Source organism: Aythya ferina, assembly GCF_964211825.1.
Source record: "Aythya ferina genome assembly, chromosome: 5".
Taxonomy (NCBI): domain Eukaryota; kingdom Metazoa; phylum Chordata; class Aves; order Anseriformes; family Anatidae; genus Aythya; species Aythya ferina.
The window spans coordinates 9614880-9633709 of NC_140301.1; the positions used below are offsets into that span (position 1 = coordinate 9614880).

The 18830-nt window shown below is 34.7% G+C and overlaps 1 protein-coding gene across 7 annotated transcripts in view; it reads right to left on the reverse strand.

Annotated features, from left to right (window-relative positions):
• The window catches only part of ANO3 (anoctamin 3), a 233326-nt gene that overhangs the window by 74498 nt on the left and 139998 nt on the right, over positions 1 to 18830 (reverse strand). For all 7 annotated transcript variants that reach the window (XM_084520759.1, XM_084520760.1, XM_084520758.1 and 4 more), the window contains 3 exons: positions 13459 to 13671; positions 12433 to 12504; positions 1949 to 2085 (listed from right to left, as the gene is read on the reverse strand). In XM_084520759.1, coding sequence (XP_084376885.1) covers positions 1949 to 2085; positions 12433 to 12504; positions 13459 to 13671 — 422 coding nt within the window. The remainder of the gene's footprint in view (positions 1 to 1948; positions 2086 to 12432; positions 12505 to 13458; positions 13672 to 18830) is intronic.

Sequence of the window (18830 nt, forward strand, 5' to 3'; positions counted from 1 at the left end):
TGGTTGCCTCATTTACAAAAACAGTAGAAAAGCCAAAGGAAACTTCCTAAGGAATTGCTGTGATAAAAGTTGCTGTTGAGGTTATGAGCCAGACATGGCTTCAGATGATTTGGATTTAGGGTCAGGAAGTACAAAGACTGAGACATAAAAACTGTATTTTTGTTTAAACTTCATACAAATACAAGGGTACCCTTTAAACTTTGAAAGAAAGTTAACTTACTGGTTGCTTATAAACTTTGTATCAGTCCTAAATGCATTTCTTGGGAATCACACAGTAAGTGATTGTTTTATATTTTACATGAAAATAGAGGAGTTATCTTGTGTTAGCAGAATGAAGGGTCTGTTGAAAAGTCTGTTACTAGACAGACAGATGGACAATATCTGCCAGCTAAGCCTTTTCTTTTTTAAATCAGCCTTACCTGTTATGCAAAATATTTAATTGTCAATAACGTACTTTAAATCCTGCACATTCTGCATTTTTTTCTCTTTTATCTCACATTTAACATAGAAGGCTTTGTTTAAGTAATTACACAACCAAATAAGATTTTGTTAAAAAATAAAACAAAAGAAAAGCTCTTTGTCTTAACTCATCTAGCCTTCCAAAAACAAAGAAAAATCTGTCAACACAACATGTTCTCATTTCTGTAGTTCAGATTAAAACATAAACCTTCTCTGTCTTTACTGAAGCTTCATTTTCAGGTCCTAAGTTTCCAAACTGTAAATACCATTATCTGTAAACCAACCTAAGTGATTATTAGATAGCTATTATAATTAAAACAAAAACAACAAAAAAAACTTTTTTCCAAAGCATCCCATAAAATGTGGTCTCAGAGATCACATCAACCTGTCTTAGAGAATCCTGTAGAAATGATAATACAGCATGACTGAGAAAACAAGCTTTACAATGATTAAAAGACTCTTCATGAAGCATGCATTCAGTGATAGAATCATGAAGTACCACAAGCATAATGGATGCCAGAACTGTGTAATGAATATCCTGCTGAAGGGTAGCGTCTATGAAAAACAGACTCCTTAAGTAACTGAGGCAGTTGTAGATCCGTAGCACAGTATTACTGATTTTTTTATATAGCAAAAAACATAGAATTGCTGGTAAAAACTGTACTGCAGATTCCACTATTTGAAAATTGAAATCACTAGTGCTTGAAGAAAGAAATAATTCAGAACTTCTTGAGAACAGGTCATTTGTCTTATGTTTACGAGAAATTATGCTTGATAGAAAAGAGAATTAAGGGTCTCCCAGTCCACAAAAACAACAAAAAAAAACTGCTTTGAACTGAAAATCTATCATAATTCTTTGGCATTAGAAAGGATGAAGAGTTGTAGAAAATGCATTGTGATGAATACTATGATTAACTAATTACTAGGTGAGATAACTTGTCAGTTTTATCTGGAGAGATTTTTTCAGTTATTTAGTTGAAGTTCCTGAGATTATTCCTACACTTTCCTATAAGCAAGTGAATTTTGTCTTTCCTGTTTCTACCTACCTCGTGGATTTTGCTTAGAATGAAAACCCTACACACTTCAGATCACTTTTGACTGATCATCTGCAACACGTAATAGTTTTTCTAAACTCTACTTATTTCTTGAGGCCTCCCAGCTGACATGATTTTTTCACTCCATTCTGGGAGTCCTATGTCATAAATGCTCTACATTTTATTTTTTTAAAAAGACTACTGTCATTTAAATGAGTCAATGCAAATCATCAGATCCTTTGATCCTACAAAACGTTGGTCATTTTTGCTACAGAGAATTCTATTCACTGCTTCTATAGGTCAAATGGTAATACAGGAGCCTCCTACATTTCTTTCTGTGAGATGTCTATTAATTTAAACTTTAGCTTAACCAGCCCATTAAAAATCATATTTTAAAAAATATTTAAGCATACTGTGGCAATTGATACAATTTAATAATTTTTTCTGTCCATTACCTTTAAAGATGATTTAGTCCGAGGTTCTGTTTTCTGTCTGGCAAGCTTGTTTTGAATGAGCAATGACTGATCTGTACGAACATCGTAATTCCCATGCTCTGAATCATCTGTGTATGTGTCTTTGTCCTTTCCTACATCTGAAGGAAAAACAGAAGAAAATAGTGGGCTCATTTTAGGTTATCATAGAAAGAAACTGACAGTAAAGTTATATCTGCAGCAGAATACTCCTCTGAAGTGTTAACTTTTCAATAACTTATATTCTAGTCTTTCCTGCAAAAGCTTTTTATTTGAACTGATTGTCTTAAATTAGAATTGACTTTCTTCTTAGTAGAAATCCTACTGAAAATTCTTCTCTACTACCATTTAAATTAAAAAAAAATCCAACAACATCCTTCACAGTAGTTAAAACCAACCAAACAAAAAACAACTGACCAAAAACATACAACAATCACAATGCAAATATTCAGCTGCTTTGGTGCTTGAGTCATAACTGTCAAGACTCAAAATATGTTATTAAATTGGCAGGTGCATCCTGGATATAGGGAAACGTTACTGTGTGTTTTTAAATTACAGAAGCTATCAAAGTGCTAGCTCCTGCTATGCACATGCTGCTCATCATTAAATACAGTATTTGAAAATTTGCATATTAGCGTATTGCGGTGAAAACTTAAGAGGTGTAACCAGAGGTTGTAGAAGATAGTTGACACCATGAACAAGTACTCTTCTTCTGCAGTGGATTTCTTTTTAATCACTCAACAGAAGTGTTTATAAAAGTATTTGCATACTCCATCATAGTAGTACATGACTGAGGACCTTCATCAAAGCTTATTAAGACCCACTATTACAAGTCAGATTTCCTTCTGCATCATAACCACAGGCAAGACAGATGGACTGTACTTAAGTCTTCGAGTCTCTCTATATCCTCTATTGGAAGGAGGATTGTTTTTCAGACATTGAATTTCCTTTCACATTCTCCATCGAAAAGATCATGACAAGGCTTAGCATACACACTCAGAGGAGTGAAATGAAGGATAATGCCTGTACAATATTGGACCATATAACTTCTACTGAATGCTGGAAAATGGTTAGTTTCGAAAAAAAATATTTTAACGATAAAAAGATGGAATAATTATTCCCACGCAATTATATCTTGGACAAATTGCAAATAGAAACTATTCAGACCAAAAAGTTACCCATAAATCCTGAGCCAAGTTCTCATCTCAGCTTTCATATCAACATGGGAAAAGTCAAGGGAACTGGGAACAGCATTTATCCCAGTAATTCTAAACCCTAAATAGAAGCCAAGAAACAAGCCATGGTTGCTGTGGGAACCACAATCTTGAATTTCCTGAATTTTATATTCAGAAAAGCTCATCTGCAACAACAAAGTATTTTTCATTAAGTTGTCCCTTAAATTCTCCACAGTAAATATTACAGAAAAAAACAACCACAATTATCTCATGTAGCCTAAACATTTCTGCGAAGGAATATTAAACTGGAACATTTACAGAAAGCTGTTTTTTCTGCCGTTTAGTTACTTACATTATAATTACACAAAATGAGCCCTCAGTGATTTCTGACGTTGATATTAACCTCGGTAAATCTGTGAGGGGACTTTTTAATATATGAAATAGTCTGTTTGATTGTGAGAGCACCAAACTTAGCCTTCATTTAATCTAAAGAAAGTTTTAACTTAATATACAGGTTACTCTCCAGACAACAAACAGGGAAATAGCAAAAAGCCTGCAAAACGCTGTAAGTAGTACAAGGTAGGAAACAGGATACTTAAACAAATGCGCTGATCTGACTCACTCCCAGATGTGTAAAATGAAAAGAAGAAAAAAGTCCTATGAAATCTAACCTCTTACAGCTAGATACGCCATTTGAGTTGAAAGACTTCAGTTACATAAAAAAAAAAAAAAAGTCCACTTTTATAGGGAAAGTTTTATAGCATTAGAGTTTTGAGTAGATCTAAAACAAACAAAAAGCTTTGCAAAATGTACATTGTGTTTTATTTAAATAATTTTAAATTATGAAGTTTTATTTAAGTTATTTAAGTTTTATTGCTCAATATACTTTAGTTACTAACCATTTTTTTTAAATTTTCAATGCCACAACTTTTAAATTGTGCCATCCATTTTCTCTAAAGAAGATTACCTTCCATTCAGAGATACGAGCTATGTTGTCTGAAACACAGACTAAAATAATTTTAATAGTGAAAAAAACACAAATTTAGAATTAAAAAGATTGTAAAACTTAACATTTAGCACTGTACATTTTAACAGTGTATGACTTATTTTATGCACTGAAAACACTATTCCACAAGGTAATGGTATCAATATAGTAAAAATGGGAGGAATGAAGATTAACGCACAACATTTAACTATTGCACTAGACTGTATGTTACGCCTGTGAAAAAATGTCAGAGACATAGCATACAATCCATATTTAAAAAGTATATCTAAGTGTGTGTATTTTTCTTAATGGTAATATGCATTAATGTCAGGAAGCATGCTTTGCAATACTTTGAATAAACTTGCTGTCCCGTTTGTCTCTTCTGCAGCATACATTAAGACAAAATATTTAACATAAGTAATTAATTTCCAAAGAAAACTGTAAATGGATTGCATGGCATTTATATACCAGAACAGGTTAGAAAGAAGAATTGAAACGTGTATGGTTTTGGGAGCCATATTTTGTTTCTTAAGTTGAACTTCCTATAAATTTCTTTTGAACAGTTCCAAAATTTGTGAAGAATACAAAATGAAATTTGTTCATTTTAGAAAATGATCTTGGAAGATCATGAGATGAAACTTTAAAAAAGCAGTCAATGCTATTAATGGAATTCTTCTATGACCAAGTACTTCTTCTGTAATAAGATATCCACCTCTTCTAGTAAAAGATAAAATCTCTCTTGGGCAATTTTCCCACCCACAAAGCCAAAATGACATGCTCTTAAGGATAAAATTATAAGACTTCAATTCTTACTAGGGTCACCAATGCATGCTACATTTTATACAAACACAGTCATTTAGCTTCTGCAACCTTTTCCTAAATAACTGCAGTTTTAAAACTTCCATGACATTTTTGGATTATTTTAGTCTATAAAGTAACACTATTTTCTGCTATCCTTTCCTCTACAATCTCTATTATTTATTTATTTTTGCATTTTAACTGCCATTTGGGATTGCAACAAGCCAAAACAAGATAACATCCCTGGATGTTGTGGCTGGAGCTGTACTGCTCAGGGATGAAAGATGTTTTTAATGCAACATAGCCCAAAGGCAGTGAAATGGACTGTTTCTCTCTTTCTCTTGCATTATAAGTACCCATCTTGAAATTCAAACAGAGACTTGATTTGGCTGCAACTCCACAACACATCATGAGAAAAACTCGCCTGCTTCAAGCTCTTCACTCTACATTGTGGGAAATCCACTGGTTACTTCATTTCTTTATTTCCCATCATGCCTTCCCTGGCCTACAACAACTGAATGGGTTGTTACTGGCAAGAACAATTGCCAGCTTACACCGCTTTTGTAGCTCTTGGATGGGCTCTAGTGCCAACCACCAAGTAGCCTGTCTGATTTGGGGAGGGGAGAGAGTAGGCAAGTCACCAGAGGAGGGGGGGGAAAAAAAAAAGAAAAAAGAAAGAAAGGAAAACTGAGTTCACATTGCTCCTTAACAGACCTCAGGCAACTGCCTCCCCCCAGATTTGTTCTCTCCTCTGTTGGTAACAACTTCTGCCCTACATGTGCCTTGATGTTGTGGTGGAAAAAAAAAAAAAAAAAGATTAAATAAAGACGAGAATATTAAGTCAGAGAAAAGGGTGACAGATTGTAATTCTAGAGGCAATCACCAATCATATTTCAATTTTCAATGAAGTCAATGGGAATTTCTCTATTCAATTCAGTAAATCAAGGACATCTCTTTAACTGGGTACCTATTTATAGCACTGACAAAATTGTTAGCATATCTGAACATTTAAGTCCATCTGCACCATCAACCTGGATCCAGACTTAGGTACAAAGTGATTTTCTGTCTTAAAAATTAAGCATTAATCAAGTGGATAACATCTCTTACTCAAAGCTGTTTGAAAGCCTACTAGTCTGTTTTTCTACCTTGTAACATAGAGGCAAGATGAGTAACTTCAGTCTTTATTCATCATAACAGATATCTACTATTTCTGACATACAGTTTTATTAAGATTGATGCATGATAGTGAGACTTACCCTAAGGGCACTTATAAGAAGAAAAAAAAAAAAAAAAAAAAGGAGAGATTTTCATTTCTAGGAGTCTTTTACCCAACAGCACAGCAGCACTTCAAAATTAATTTCCAGGTCCACAGTTGGCATTTTCACCTTTTATCTTCTTCAATGCTTAGCTTCCTTTCTTTCTATTGCATAATTCTGACGGGCCAAGAGTGCATTTTAATTTTATGATAATTAAAACATAAAAAGTATTTGTCCCAATTTCCCTGCAACACACTATCCATTGATAACTTAGATAACTGGTGTAGGATAGAAGATCTTTTTCAACTGAAACCTGACACTACTATTGAAAGGGAAAGTCATATAAAAATTATTCCTTGATAGTTTTATTTCACAAATTTTGATAAGATGATTCTTGTTGGACCATGTAAGCTTTAGAAAGAATTAGATTATTGGTCAAGAAATTAATCCCCTTTTGCCCCAATTTTAGTCCCAGAAACAATAAATAACCTGCAGGAGGATATCACTAGACACTCAGATAAATGAGATTGTGATGGATTTAGGCCATCTTAGTTTATTCTGGTAGGTACCTGGAATGCTATATTGTAAATATACCATTAAAGGTTTTTCAGCTACCTGCATATACATACTTATATACCAAATGCTAGCATAGATGATGAGTGCAGGCTTTTTTTTTTTTTTTTTTTTTTTTTTAGTGTACGATTTCTCAGGAGCTTTCTGACAATTGTAACCATTACACAGAATATATCTAAGTTTTAAAAAGGGAGCCAGGCAGGTTTTTAGCTATCTGGAGGAGCTAAAATGGCATACAGAATTAGTACAGGTGGATTAAATGCCCAAAGTACTTACATATTTTGAACCTCAATATTATACTTTCAGAAGACTAATCCTTACCTAGTTCCAGTGAGCATTACATTCCTAATGGATTGCTTAGCTGCATCACTCATGCTGCCAGCTCTCCAGGCTGGAACCAGCTCTACTGTGGCAGCTGCACAATGCCCTCAGACACTGTGTACATTACCAAGTATCCTAAGGCAGATTTTCTGCCATCTCAGGACACAGTCCGAATAGATGTCACCACAGTTAACCCATGCTGACTTTACCTGAAGATGAAACAAGGTTTTGAAAAATGTATTCTAAGAATCACAATGGAAACATCACTTTTCTGTTGAAGCAGAAATTAAGCCTGAGTCATATTCTTGAATCATATTCTTTGCAACCTCTGCATTACTATGCATAAAGCACTCATAATTGACCTAATTCAGAAAAAGAAAAAAAAAAAGAATAAATGAATTACGAAGTTTTAATTGCTAATGAGGCAGCTGATAAAAACTGCCAAATAAATTAAAATTAGATGCTCATTATAGCTAAACCCTGAATGCCAATTTCTATTGATTGTATTATCCATTGCTCATTTTTGACATCTTAATTGAAATGAGACATTTCAGCATGTCATAGTTCTGCCTACTTTGACACAGTTTAGAAAGTTACTTGTATGCATATATTTCTGTCAGAACGAGCAAATTAGATTTTCAAGTTAACAAGTAGACTGAGCATCAGATTCACAAGTTTTTCCTCCTAGTTTAACTGTACTTTTGCTACAGCCTAACTTCTCAAAATCTTGATGCCCTAGCTATTTACGCGTTAAACAGGAATTTAAACAACATTAATCTGTATTGTAATAAGAAATCCCTTTGTAAATCTGGCTTATGAGGTTTGGAAGTGGACATAAAATAATTCAAACCTGGCAATGCTAATGACAGTAGTTTTAGTGATTCAAATGAACTTAGCAGGTAGAAAAACATGCCACCTATCTGCCCTTCTCCTCCTACTGCTGAACACAGAGAATGACTTGAGAAAAGAACACACTACTCAGTGGAAGATTATTTCCTGTTTCTGTGAGCCTTAGACAGTTTTTTTTTTTTTTTTTTTTTTTTTTTTTAATATATATATATATATATATTTTTAATCCATACTATGCATTACAGGAAGGAGCTCATGTCATTTCTGGCATTTGACTTTCTGTATGTGGTTGCTCCTACTAAATATTTCCCACTTAATTACTTTGTGTAACTCTACATAGAGCCACTATTATTGGTAGCTGCAGTAAAGGCAAATTTAGTAACTGAAATCAAACCTCCTATGTCATTTAAATCCAGCTGGCACTACTGAACTAATTGCTGAGCACATCTTTCAGAAGAAAAACAAAGCACAATAAAATCAGAAAAGAACGTAAATATAAACCAGTATGTTCAAGCAAATATCCACAGAGAGAAGACTTGGAAAGAAAGCACAATGTTGAATTCCCTTTGAGAGGGTGAATGTCAACTGCTTGAGTTGCATTGGTATGACTTTCAAACCTATTAAAAATGGATGACATCGTAATATTTTTTATGGTAATCAATTCAGTAATATTAACGTCCATGTTCTTGTGTAACCCAGATTTCCATGCATCTACCTATACAACACACGTATTTTCAAATTTTCTTTTATTTACTTCTTATAAGATCCTGACACCCAATTCTAAAATAGCATGGGAAAGGGTTTTCTCATGTTGCTATAACTACACATTTTAATTATTTGTGACTATCACATCAACATAACATGCATTGTCTCCTGAAATTTAATTTGTGCAACGTGACACAAAGTCATACAGATCCTGTAGTTTTCATCACAAAATGTACGGCCATATTGTTAGTATGAGAACGCACAGCAGGTAAGCGCTCTATCACAAACATCCTGTTCTTCCTACCTGAAATACCATACTGAGACAGCCTGAGTGTGTCTGTCATCCTACATAAGCATCTCCCCCGTGTCTGGCATCAAAGATGTTAGCTAGGCAGTAAATACTGTCTCTATAACAGTTGCTCTGAAGTTTTCCAGTGTAATACTAGAACAAAAACTTCAGGCATCTTTCAAGAAAAATTCCAGGTATTACAGACTGTAACAATGTCACTAAGTTGCTGTGTGTACCACTCTTGCAGAAATCAGTAACTCAGCTCTCAGCTTTCCACTCCTTGACAGACAGCTTGCCTGTCAGGGTACTGGTTACTCCGCACATCTCCCCCACTGTCAGAAATCTTCTCCCACAGATATTTTCAAAGAAGTCTTGACGAACTTGGATTTTCTCATCAAGAAACTTATTCAGGAAATTCCCCCACATGTGTGGTTATTGGATTTGACTAGCTACTTGTAGCTAAATGGGTTACAAATTTATTTCTGTTGAGAACAAATTCACTGTAACTGGTTTTTCCACGTACACATCCAGAGTTGGAGCCATACTATATTGGTTAGCAGGCATATGTGTCTGTTAGGGAAGGTCTTAGGTAAAAAGCTGTTTTCTCAGCACTCTAAAATGAGGAATATTGAACTCATTAGAAAAGTACAAGTCATAAAAGAAGCTGCCCTGAAGCTTGAGTGATTAATGTCCTTGCTGAACAGCAAGCTCAGATTTCAGATTTGCCTATTGAAAACTCAAGCTAAAATAAGAGACAGGGTCAGACAGTTGACAAAATAACTTAATACTCTTCTGTAATTCAAAAACTTAGGAAGAGAAGGAACATTTTCAAGGAAGTAAAAGCAATAGCATGATTTGCTCTGGAGAGAATAGAAAATTTCTACAACCACCCTTTGAGAAATGCAATGAATCCTGTTTATTAAAGGTCTAGAACCAAACATCAGGTGCTTTCCAGCTTGTGTAAGATCTAAAGGCCCCATTAACCTTTGCTGGATGTGAATTTGCACTAAGTTTTGGCTAAGCACAGAGCATTACGGCACATCTGAAACCCCACAGATCACATTATACATTACAAAAGCTCAGGGCCTATTTCTTTCCTTGAATTTCCTGATTCCTCAAATTAAAAACACTACTTACCACCTAAAACTGACAGAGGAGAAAAAAAAAAAAACACACAAAACAACGAACACATAAAACCATTATGTCCTTGATTCTGTTTGGCTGCGTTAACTGTAACAAAGGTGTAATACATGATCTGCCTACTTTACAAATTCATCAGTATTACTGACTAAATAAGTGCAACACATTTATGGCCTTAGCTACAGTCAATTAATTAAAGGAGAAGCTTTCCACTGAATTCAAATCGTTTATCTGATGCCTATAAATCCCTTTCTCACAAAAAGGTAGAAGATCTAGTCAGTTACAATTCTGAAAGAGAAGAAAGCCACTTGGTCTATTTTGTGTACACTTCCACAATACAGTCTAATTAAAAATTCACCACAAACACTTAATTCAGCATTCTTTCATGTTCTCAGGAGAACAGTTTGAAAAGGTTTCTTAAAAAGATGATACCCATTAGTCAGACTGTTTTGCAAACTCTATCAAAGTGCCAGAATGCCAACTAAAGCTTGGAGCAGCACTGCATCATTCTCACTTCCTTGGTGATCAAAGCTCAAGCAGCAATACTCCCTTGACTGTTCAGATTCAGGAAAAAAAATCTATTTTTGCTTTAGAATCACAGAATGGCTCAGTCTTGCAGACAATTTCTTACCCACATAAACAAGATCCTCAAAAGGAAAAAAAAAAATGAATGAATTTTGAAGGTTTACAGAAAGGTTGTTTATTTATTTATTTATTTATTTATTTAACTGTCTCTGATTTCTCTTGGTGAGCTTAATGCTGATTTTATCTAATACAACCTCTACTACTCCTTTCTGGGATTTATTTATAAATACTGTTTCGTGCCTGTAGGTGAAGATCCCAACCAATCACACTTCTTTAATTATATAATAGTTCCACTGATTTCAGTGATATAACTGGGGAGTGTCTCGATTTACACATGCAAATTACCTTAGAAAAAGGCTACCATTTAAGTATTTTCTTCTGTCTCTTCAAATAGCATGGCCATAATCAGAAGAGAACATCCACAGAAAACTTTAATAAAATTTTGAGCTGATGGGACTTGATCTATCTTTTCCTCAGTCTCTGAGGTCTCCACATTTATTTTCAGGTGAAAACCAAGTGGATATGAAGGAAGAATAGTGCATCACTTACTAAAAGAAAAGATTTCCTCTACCACACGTAAATACGCAATAATATCAGTATGTGTATATGTAAGCAATTAATGAAATAAATAAAATAATAAAATGAAATAAATAAAATAATGAAATAAAAGAACAGGATTAAAAAAAAAAAGAAAGAAAAAAGAAACTAAGAGTAACCGTGTAAACTTCTCATACCCATACTTGCCTACCCAATGAAACCAATTACACTGAGGGACAGCACTAACTTCAGCAGGAACCTGAGACGTGTGGTTTTCTAACACAATCTTCATGCTAAGTTTTTGGACTCTGTCATGATTTTGAAACATTTTTACTTTGTTTTGGAGGAACTATCAGTTTCACTCACATTTCCAGTAGCCACTGCTTTAGGAGACTCTGAAGAATTTTTTCTCTATCATATATTTTAGGAAGCAAGAAAAATCAATACAAAAACGAGTGAGAGCTAAGCCGAAATAGCTTTCTGAAAGCAAATCTCTTTCCTTCAGCATGAAGATAACATTTTTAGTTGGATGCTACGCTGACTCTGAACAAAAAAAGCTTTCACAGTAGTTGTGCAAGGTACAGCAAAATCTTTATGTACTTCTAATGGGGGATATACAGACAGGGAATTTAAAAAATAGTTCTGGAACCTACAAGTTATTCTTTTTGTGTGTATATAGTCTCTGTTTGACATTGCAAGGATGACATTATTTTAAGGCTTTTCTACTTTCTTTGGCTTTCAGCATCAGAATAGCATTAAGTGCAGGTACAAATATGCCCCAATTACACAATTTTTCTGTGTAATTTTTTTTCCCAGATCCTTTGTGTGTGAATATGTAGAACAAAAACAACATAACAACAACTGCAACCATGACAATCCTGAACAAAGTAATATACAGGAATAATAATAATAGCAGAAAACCCCACAATTTCAAAGGAATTTCTAAAGTATGCTTCAAAGTGATTGTATTAGGAAGGACTGTTATGGAAAAAGGTTACATTAAATGTATGAAAATATACATGTCTCTTTAATCACTATTTATTGTTGGTCTAAAAATTGAGAAAGTATTACGGAACTTTCTGAAATGTCTCCCTTAAAATATCTATGATAGCACACACTTCATTAGTCACATTTATTCTCCCATTTCAAAACAACCTGGCAGTTTAGGATGAGTATTGCTCTTCCACACAGAAATACCAGAAGTGTAATAGAAGCATCGGCAATTTGTTATTACTTTAGTTCAGACATAAACTTACCTAAAAATGGATCACTGTATTCTGTATTAGACAGCTTGATCAAGTTGTTTTCCAAAGTCTCCATCACTTTAGCTGGAATAAAAGCAATAGTCATATCATCATACACAGGTATGAAAGCACGATACACTTTTTAAAGCCGTCAGTGACTCAAAACACAAGAAATATGCTCAAGTGTTGATAAGTACTTTCCACTGGCAGAAGAAAAAAACTACCACTTTACTGAAGACTTTCACTCTTCCAGTGAGAAGTTTAACTTGGTAAAATAACTTACTAGAGTAACATTTAGTGCCTATCGACATTAAGGAAAGACTTTACAAAATTTAGCAGCAGAAGCCAGTCAATTTGATCTATACAGGTTCACACAGATTTGACAAGAGTGTTTGGCAATAGCGTACATACACAATGACTGAAATCTGCAGCTACACTAGTCTCTCTGTTAAGGCATGCTTATCTATTAAAATAGCAATCATAAAATAAAAGTAGAGCCTGTGCCCAACACAAGCTAACATTCATAGGTATATTCTCCTTTCTCTCATTCTCTTCATAGCACTCTTCCCTGGATCATGACAGTGAATGATCAAGTCTGCTCCAACATGTTCATACTCAAAGACTTTTAGTACAGAAGGCCCAGTATTTATTTTTTTCCTCTCTATCCTAGGACAGACTACTGAAACTTTCATGCTGTTTCACAGCATATGTGAGCAGTTCCTTGTCTTATTTTCAGCGAGCACAAATAGCTTGTAATTTAGATAAATAGGCAAAATTTTTTTAAGCCTCGCTTCAAACATAGGGATTACACTCAAGAACTCAGCACCAAGGTTCTTCTAGCTGTTGCATACAACTCTGTCACCATCTCCTCAACAAACTGTAGATACCCAAACATATCAAAGCTTATCAGATGCCACTGTAATTTAATGGAAGATGCTAAAAAACTGTATCTAAGGTATCACAGGACTATGAATAATGTTCCCGAGGAGCCCTTCCATACCCAGTGTTGGAAGAAGCTGCTGAGAGACAGTCTCTTACCTCGCTCTGACACTACATCCACTGTAGCTGTAGATGTCCCTGCACTTAGGGGCTGAGGCCGAGGCTGTGGCTGCACACGATTTGGCTGCAGAAATGAAGAATGCTTGCTCAGACTCTGAGGATGAGTTTGGCTCTGAGCTAAGCATGGCAGCGATCTTCTAGAGGGTTGTAAGGGATGTTCTTTCACTGTCTCACTCTTGCTGGTATTCATACCTGGAAAAGACAAAAGATAAAAGGAAGCTGTATTAAGCAACAATGAAGGCAGACTGCTTATTTTGAAAATTCAAGTTTTTTCATCCACTTAATGAGCAACTCCCCGACTAAAAAAATGTTTTAAATATTTCAAGTTTGAAGAAGAATGCTGAGCTAAAAAGAGAATCCAGGAATTCTTCATTTACTCTTACATCAAAAACCAAGGATTCACATTGACAATATTCTTAATCTTGTAGTTTCATGGTATATATGTTATCCAGTCATTAGGAATCAAATGACAGTACCCAGTGTTAACCCTATTACAATTTGTCTACCAAAATTTCATGAATAAAAATCCTCCGTAATACACACAAAAAAAAAGACATACAAGCAAAAAATGTTCATGAACTTCCCAAAGGATTCATGACCAGCTTCTCCTTTGAAATACACCTAAAATACTTCTGAGTTATTACAAATCTATTAGCTAATTCTAGTTTTTTTCTTCTGAGACACATGCACAATCATGGGCTTTCATATGTGTTGCCCAGCTTCAGGTTCAGGCCACACCATTCATTGATACTAGTCAATTGTGTAAAACCAATGAGAACACCTGAAAGAGCAGATTGTTAATTTAAATGAAAAAGTGTGAAGATCAATGCTTTCAGTGAATCATCTAAAAGTTATGCAAATATCAATCCCTGCTTTGAGTTTGTCTTATTCTAACATCTCAACTCTCTGTTTCCAAAATACATCTCACAAATTTTTAATAAAAAAACTTTATATAAATTGTAATGCTTGTTAACACTAAATTGCAATAATGTAGTAATAATTTCTAAAATTCATGATTTTTTTTTAGAGATTCAGAGTGGAACGGTAAACAATCCAAGTGCACTTGTCTAAGAAAAGCACGATTGGTTATGTTATATTCACAATAAATAAGGGAAGACAAGACATAATGTACGGCCTCTCTGCATAAAAAGTTCTTTTCCAGGATACTCTGAGTCCACCTTAGTCCAACACCAGAACATCCCCAGTCGTAGTCCCAGTACAGAATTGTTCATCAACACACACCAAAAGAAAACATTATCGTCATCTTTGTTGGCATTATTAGTCTTACAACTTCAGATTGAGGCATCAATATACTATGAAAACATAATTCTTTCCTTAATAGATTGAGCACTATGAAAATTTCTCATATTCCTCATTTAATTACACTACAGAAACGCAGACATGAAACAATTTAACAGCAATTAAATACACACACACTCAACAAACAGTAGGCATTCCATGCAAAAGTGCATGTCAGAAAATACAGTAACTTGCTTTATTGACCAGATTACTTTTGGTTTGTTTCTTACAAGTGAAACAGACATATAAGTTTAATATTTTGTCTTTTTGAAGGCATTTAAAATGAAATGCTAGCTACAGGAAATGAGCTTCTTTGAGAACTGCTCTTCCTATGGAAATACTGACACTAGAAAGTCTCAGTGAAAACTCACAATTCATTTTTCTGTATCAAATGCAAATCAGTTTGTCTCAAAAGAAAACCAAGCTTAAGATTCTACACTTCACTACTAAAAGCAATATACCAAAGAATTAAAAAATAGCAAGGAAAATGATTAAAATGAAAAACTAATATACCATCATTTGTTGGTGAAATGACCTTCTTGTCTCATGCATTTCTGAATGGGTATTAAATCCCCATAAAGAAATATTTAAATAAATAAATATTAATAAATAAATAAATATTCATAAATAAATGAATATTACAAGTCACACATGTTCATTAACATACTGGGTCCTCCCAAAACATTGCTTTTGACTAAACTTAGCACGTTGTTTTATTTAGCATTCATATTTTCACCCTTTTTGATGTGAAACTGATTCTCAGTGTTTTCCAAAAAACAAGAAAGCCATATACATTTTCAGAAGACGCGACAGAAGTCAAGCATTTTCTCAAACAGTAATTTAAATTGTACAATTTACCTCTGTGTTGGATAGTCTTATGGCTTGCTTATGAAGAATGCTAAGGCCTCCTATCTGTATAAAATTAACAGATCTTCTGTGATCGCTGTTCACAGTGTCAAAGATCCTCAGACAATTAATGAAGAGAGTCCATTTTACTACATTATTTCTCTGCTTGAGAGAATAATTTACACTGTAGCACTTCCTCAAAAATCCTAGTCTCTTAGACTGGGATTTACCTCTCTCCATTTGTGCTATGTAAAAAAAAAAAAAAAAAAATCAAAAAACCTACAAAACAAACAAACAATCAAACAAAAAAACCACCATGCTATCTAAATCTATTTGTTGCTTGGAGAGCCACAAAATTCTGAGGAATTTTCCTCAACAAAATCTGTGCCACTCGAAGAAGCACGTCACACTCAGCAAGGATGTCTCTTCTCTGAAGCTCTAACGGGAGTCCATAATGAAGGTCCTTTGATTAGCAGGATAGTTCCAGTACTTATCTACAGTGGCTAAAGCCTTAAAAGAGACGTTCATTTCAAAACCTCCCTGAGCTCACCGACCATGCTTTGCACCAGAGTAAGCATCGCTCCACCAGGAAACACAGAACGTCATCAGTCCACTGAGGACAGTTCTTCCAGATCTGCCACGCAGTGTAGCTGCTCTTGGTTTTCCTGCCTCAGAAGGTGCCAGGCATTCTTAAATAGTTAATTTAAGTTAGGGCTCTGCTTTTAATGACTCTGAAGTGAAGGCTCAGTGCCAATAGACTGCGTGGTGGCATGGGGCTATAACCCCGACCCTGTCCTGATCACACAGAGCAACACCAGACAGTGCCTGCCAGGCTACTTCAAGTTTTCTGGGAAGTATTCTTTGCAGTGCTTCATTAATGGACATGTTTATTAGGCTGAAATCTACAGTTAGAGCAATGGATACTACAGAATAATATGGAAAGATATGTACTTTGTAATTATTCTGGGTAACGATCAGTTTCTTCAGCAGCCACATACTGACAGGAATCATGGACCCTAATGTATAATTATTCGCATTGGCAAAAAAAAATAAAATGTTTTTGCATTCTTATTGGAATCACTGTATGTAGCACGATGAATCATTTTATTACCGAAGAAATTTAAGGTAATGCAAATAACACACACTGTCATTCAATTTTGACAACAGTTTAAGTGATACGCATTTTTAAAAAGTACAATTCTTTTATGAGGCACTGCCTCAATTTAAATGAAAATTACTTCCTTTTGCTCTCTCTTACTTTATATTCTTCTACATCATTTCAAGCTGATTCCTTAATACATACAATGCTGCTTCTGCTTAGAGAGAATGAGTCACATGAGAGAAGAAAGAAAGCAACCTCATTGCACGTTTGCACACAGCAGTATGATCTGCCTCCATGATTCAAATTTAACCATTTAATCCATTCTCTTCTCTGGTGGAGCTTCACAGTCCAGTTCCACGACCCACTTGTTTTGGTGGCATTTGCTACTGCATGCCAACGCTTATTCAGCTCTGATATACACACAGCTTGTGGCTACCATCATAAACTGGGTCGCTCAACTGATTTACTGAAACTCTCTTCCTCTCTTTGCCATAAAGTGTTTTATTTATTTATTTATTTATTTATTTATTTTTAATTATTATTTTTTATTTTTTCTGGAATCTGGACCTTCTCAACTGCAACTTTACAGTACTTGACTTGCTCAGTCAAAGATATTTGGAACTGCAATAAAAGACAAGTAACCAAATTCAAGGTTACATTGTCCATTGTCAAATTCAAGGGAAACGGGATTTCATGGGAGGAAATCTTTACGACCTGTGCAAACATTTTCGACTGTGGTAAAGATGACAATCATTTGTATTGTAGCAATATTAGCATTGCAGCAAAATGGTCGAAACACACAGTTCAGATAGCTTTCAGGCATGCAAGACCATGACCTGAAAAAAATAATCATTTTTCTTTTCAAACTGCATTCATTTTATCTTTTTCTATAAAACATTCTCCCTGCACTTAGCATGAGTATGGAAACGAGCACAGCATGAATACAGAAATTTCTCACATAGGAGAAAAAGGTGGTTAAAGTTTATGGTGTAATTAGATCCTGCCTTTTATTTTAGCACTTCTGCCTAAGAGAGAGTTATTTTTCTGAGGGAAAGGAGGGGATTCCTGATATGTAGGCAAATCCCTGCATGGCTCAAAGCCAGGATAGCCAGCTGTACTACATCTTCTCATAGCTTCCTGGCAGAGCAGGCAGGAAGGATGGAGCTAGAGTGTGATGAGCTTTTCTGATCGTTAAACCAGCACGCACAATTTAATGCACACTCAACACTATGCCCATCTCAATAAATGCTAAATAAAGCCAGCTCTCAGATGCCTTCTGGATTGGGCCATTAAAAACATAAAGGAAAAATTCTCCTAAGCCTCATTCTGTGAAATACAGCCAATCATTTCTACTACAAGGTAACAAAAATTTATTTGCATTTCATTTGCTCTGCGTTTTATACGAGGAAAGTTTTATAGGTAGCACATACACACTGTCAGCCTAACGACAGAAGCGCACTTAGCAAGACCGGATCACTGGTAATTTCAAAAAGAACAGCCTAATAATTTGCCTATTAATCCAGCATAAAATTTAGTTCGAAACAGGACTAACTGTTATAAAAGCCAAATCAATAGCATCAACTTTAGAGATGCAGTATATAATAAGGTTCACAACCAATGTCAACAACATGAGGGTCTTACCAACAATTCATGTCAGCATAAGTTTTTTTTGATAAAAATGCCCTCTTAATTGTAAAAACAAAGCAAAAAAAAAAAAAAGGAAAAAAAAAGGAAAAAAGTTTAAATCCTTTGGCTTCACATACCACACGAGTCTAATTAAAATGAAATAATGAAGTGTCATTTATAAAACACATTAAACAGACTGAGAAACAGAAATTTCAAATGTTTCTGTCAGTATCACCATAATTAGGCCCTCTAATGAAATACAACACAAAGAGAAGTTGCAATGATTTTCATGACATTTAAATTTTATGTGAAAACATTTCTTGAGTATGAAGTAGAAAACAGCTTCAGTCTAAAGAGCACTATAAAATTTGGGTTTCAATATTCAATGGATATAACAGGTACTTACTGCTAAAGAATAAACTTAGTCTGGTTGGCAACAGCAACCTCCAAAAGAAAACAATGTATGACAATTTCTTTA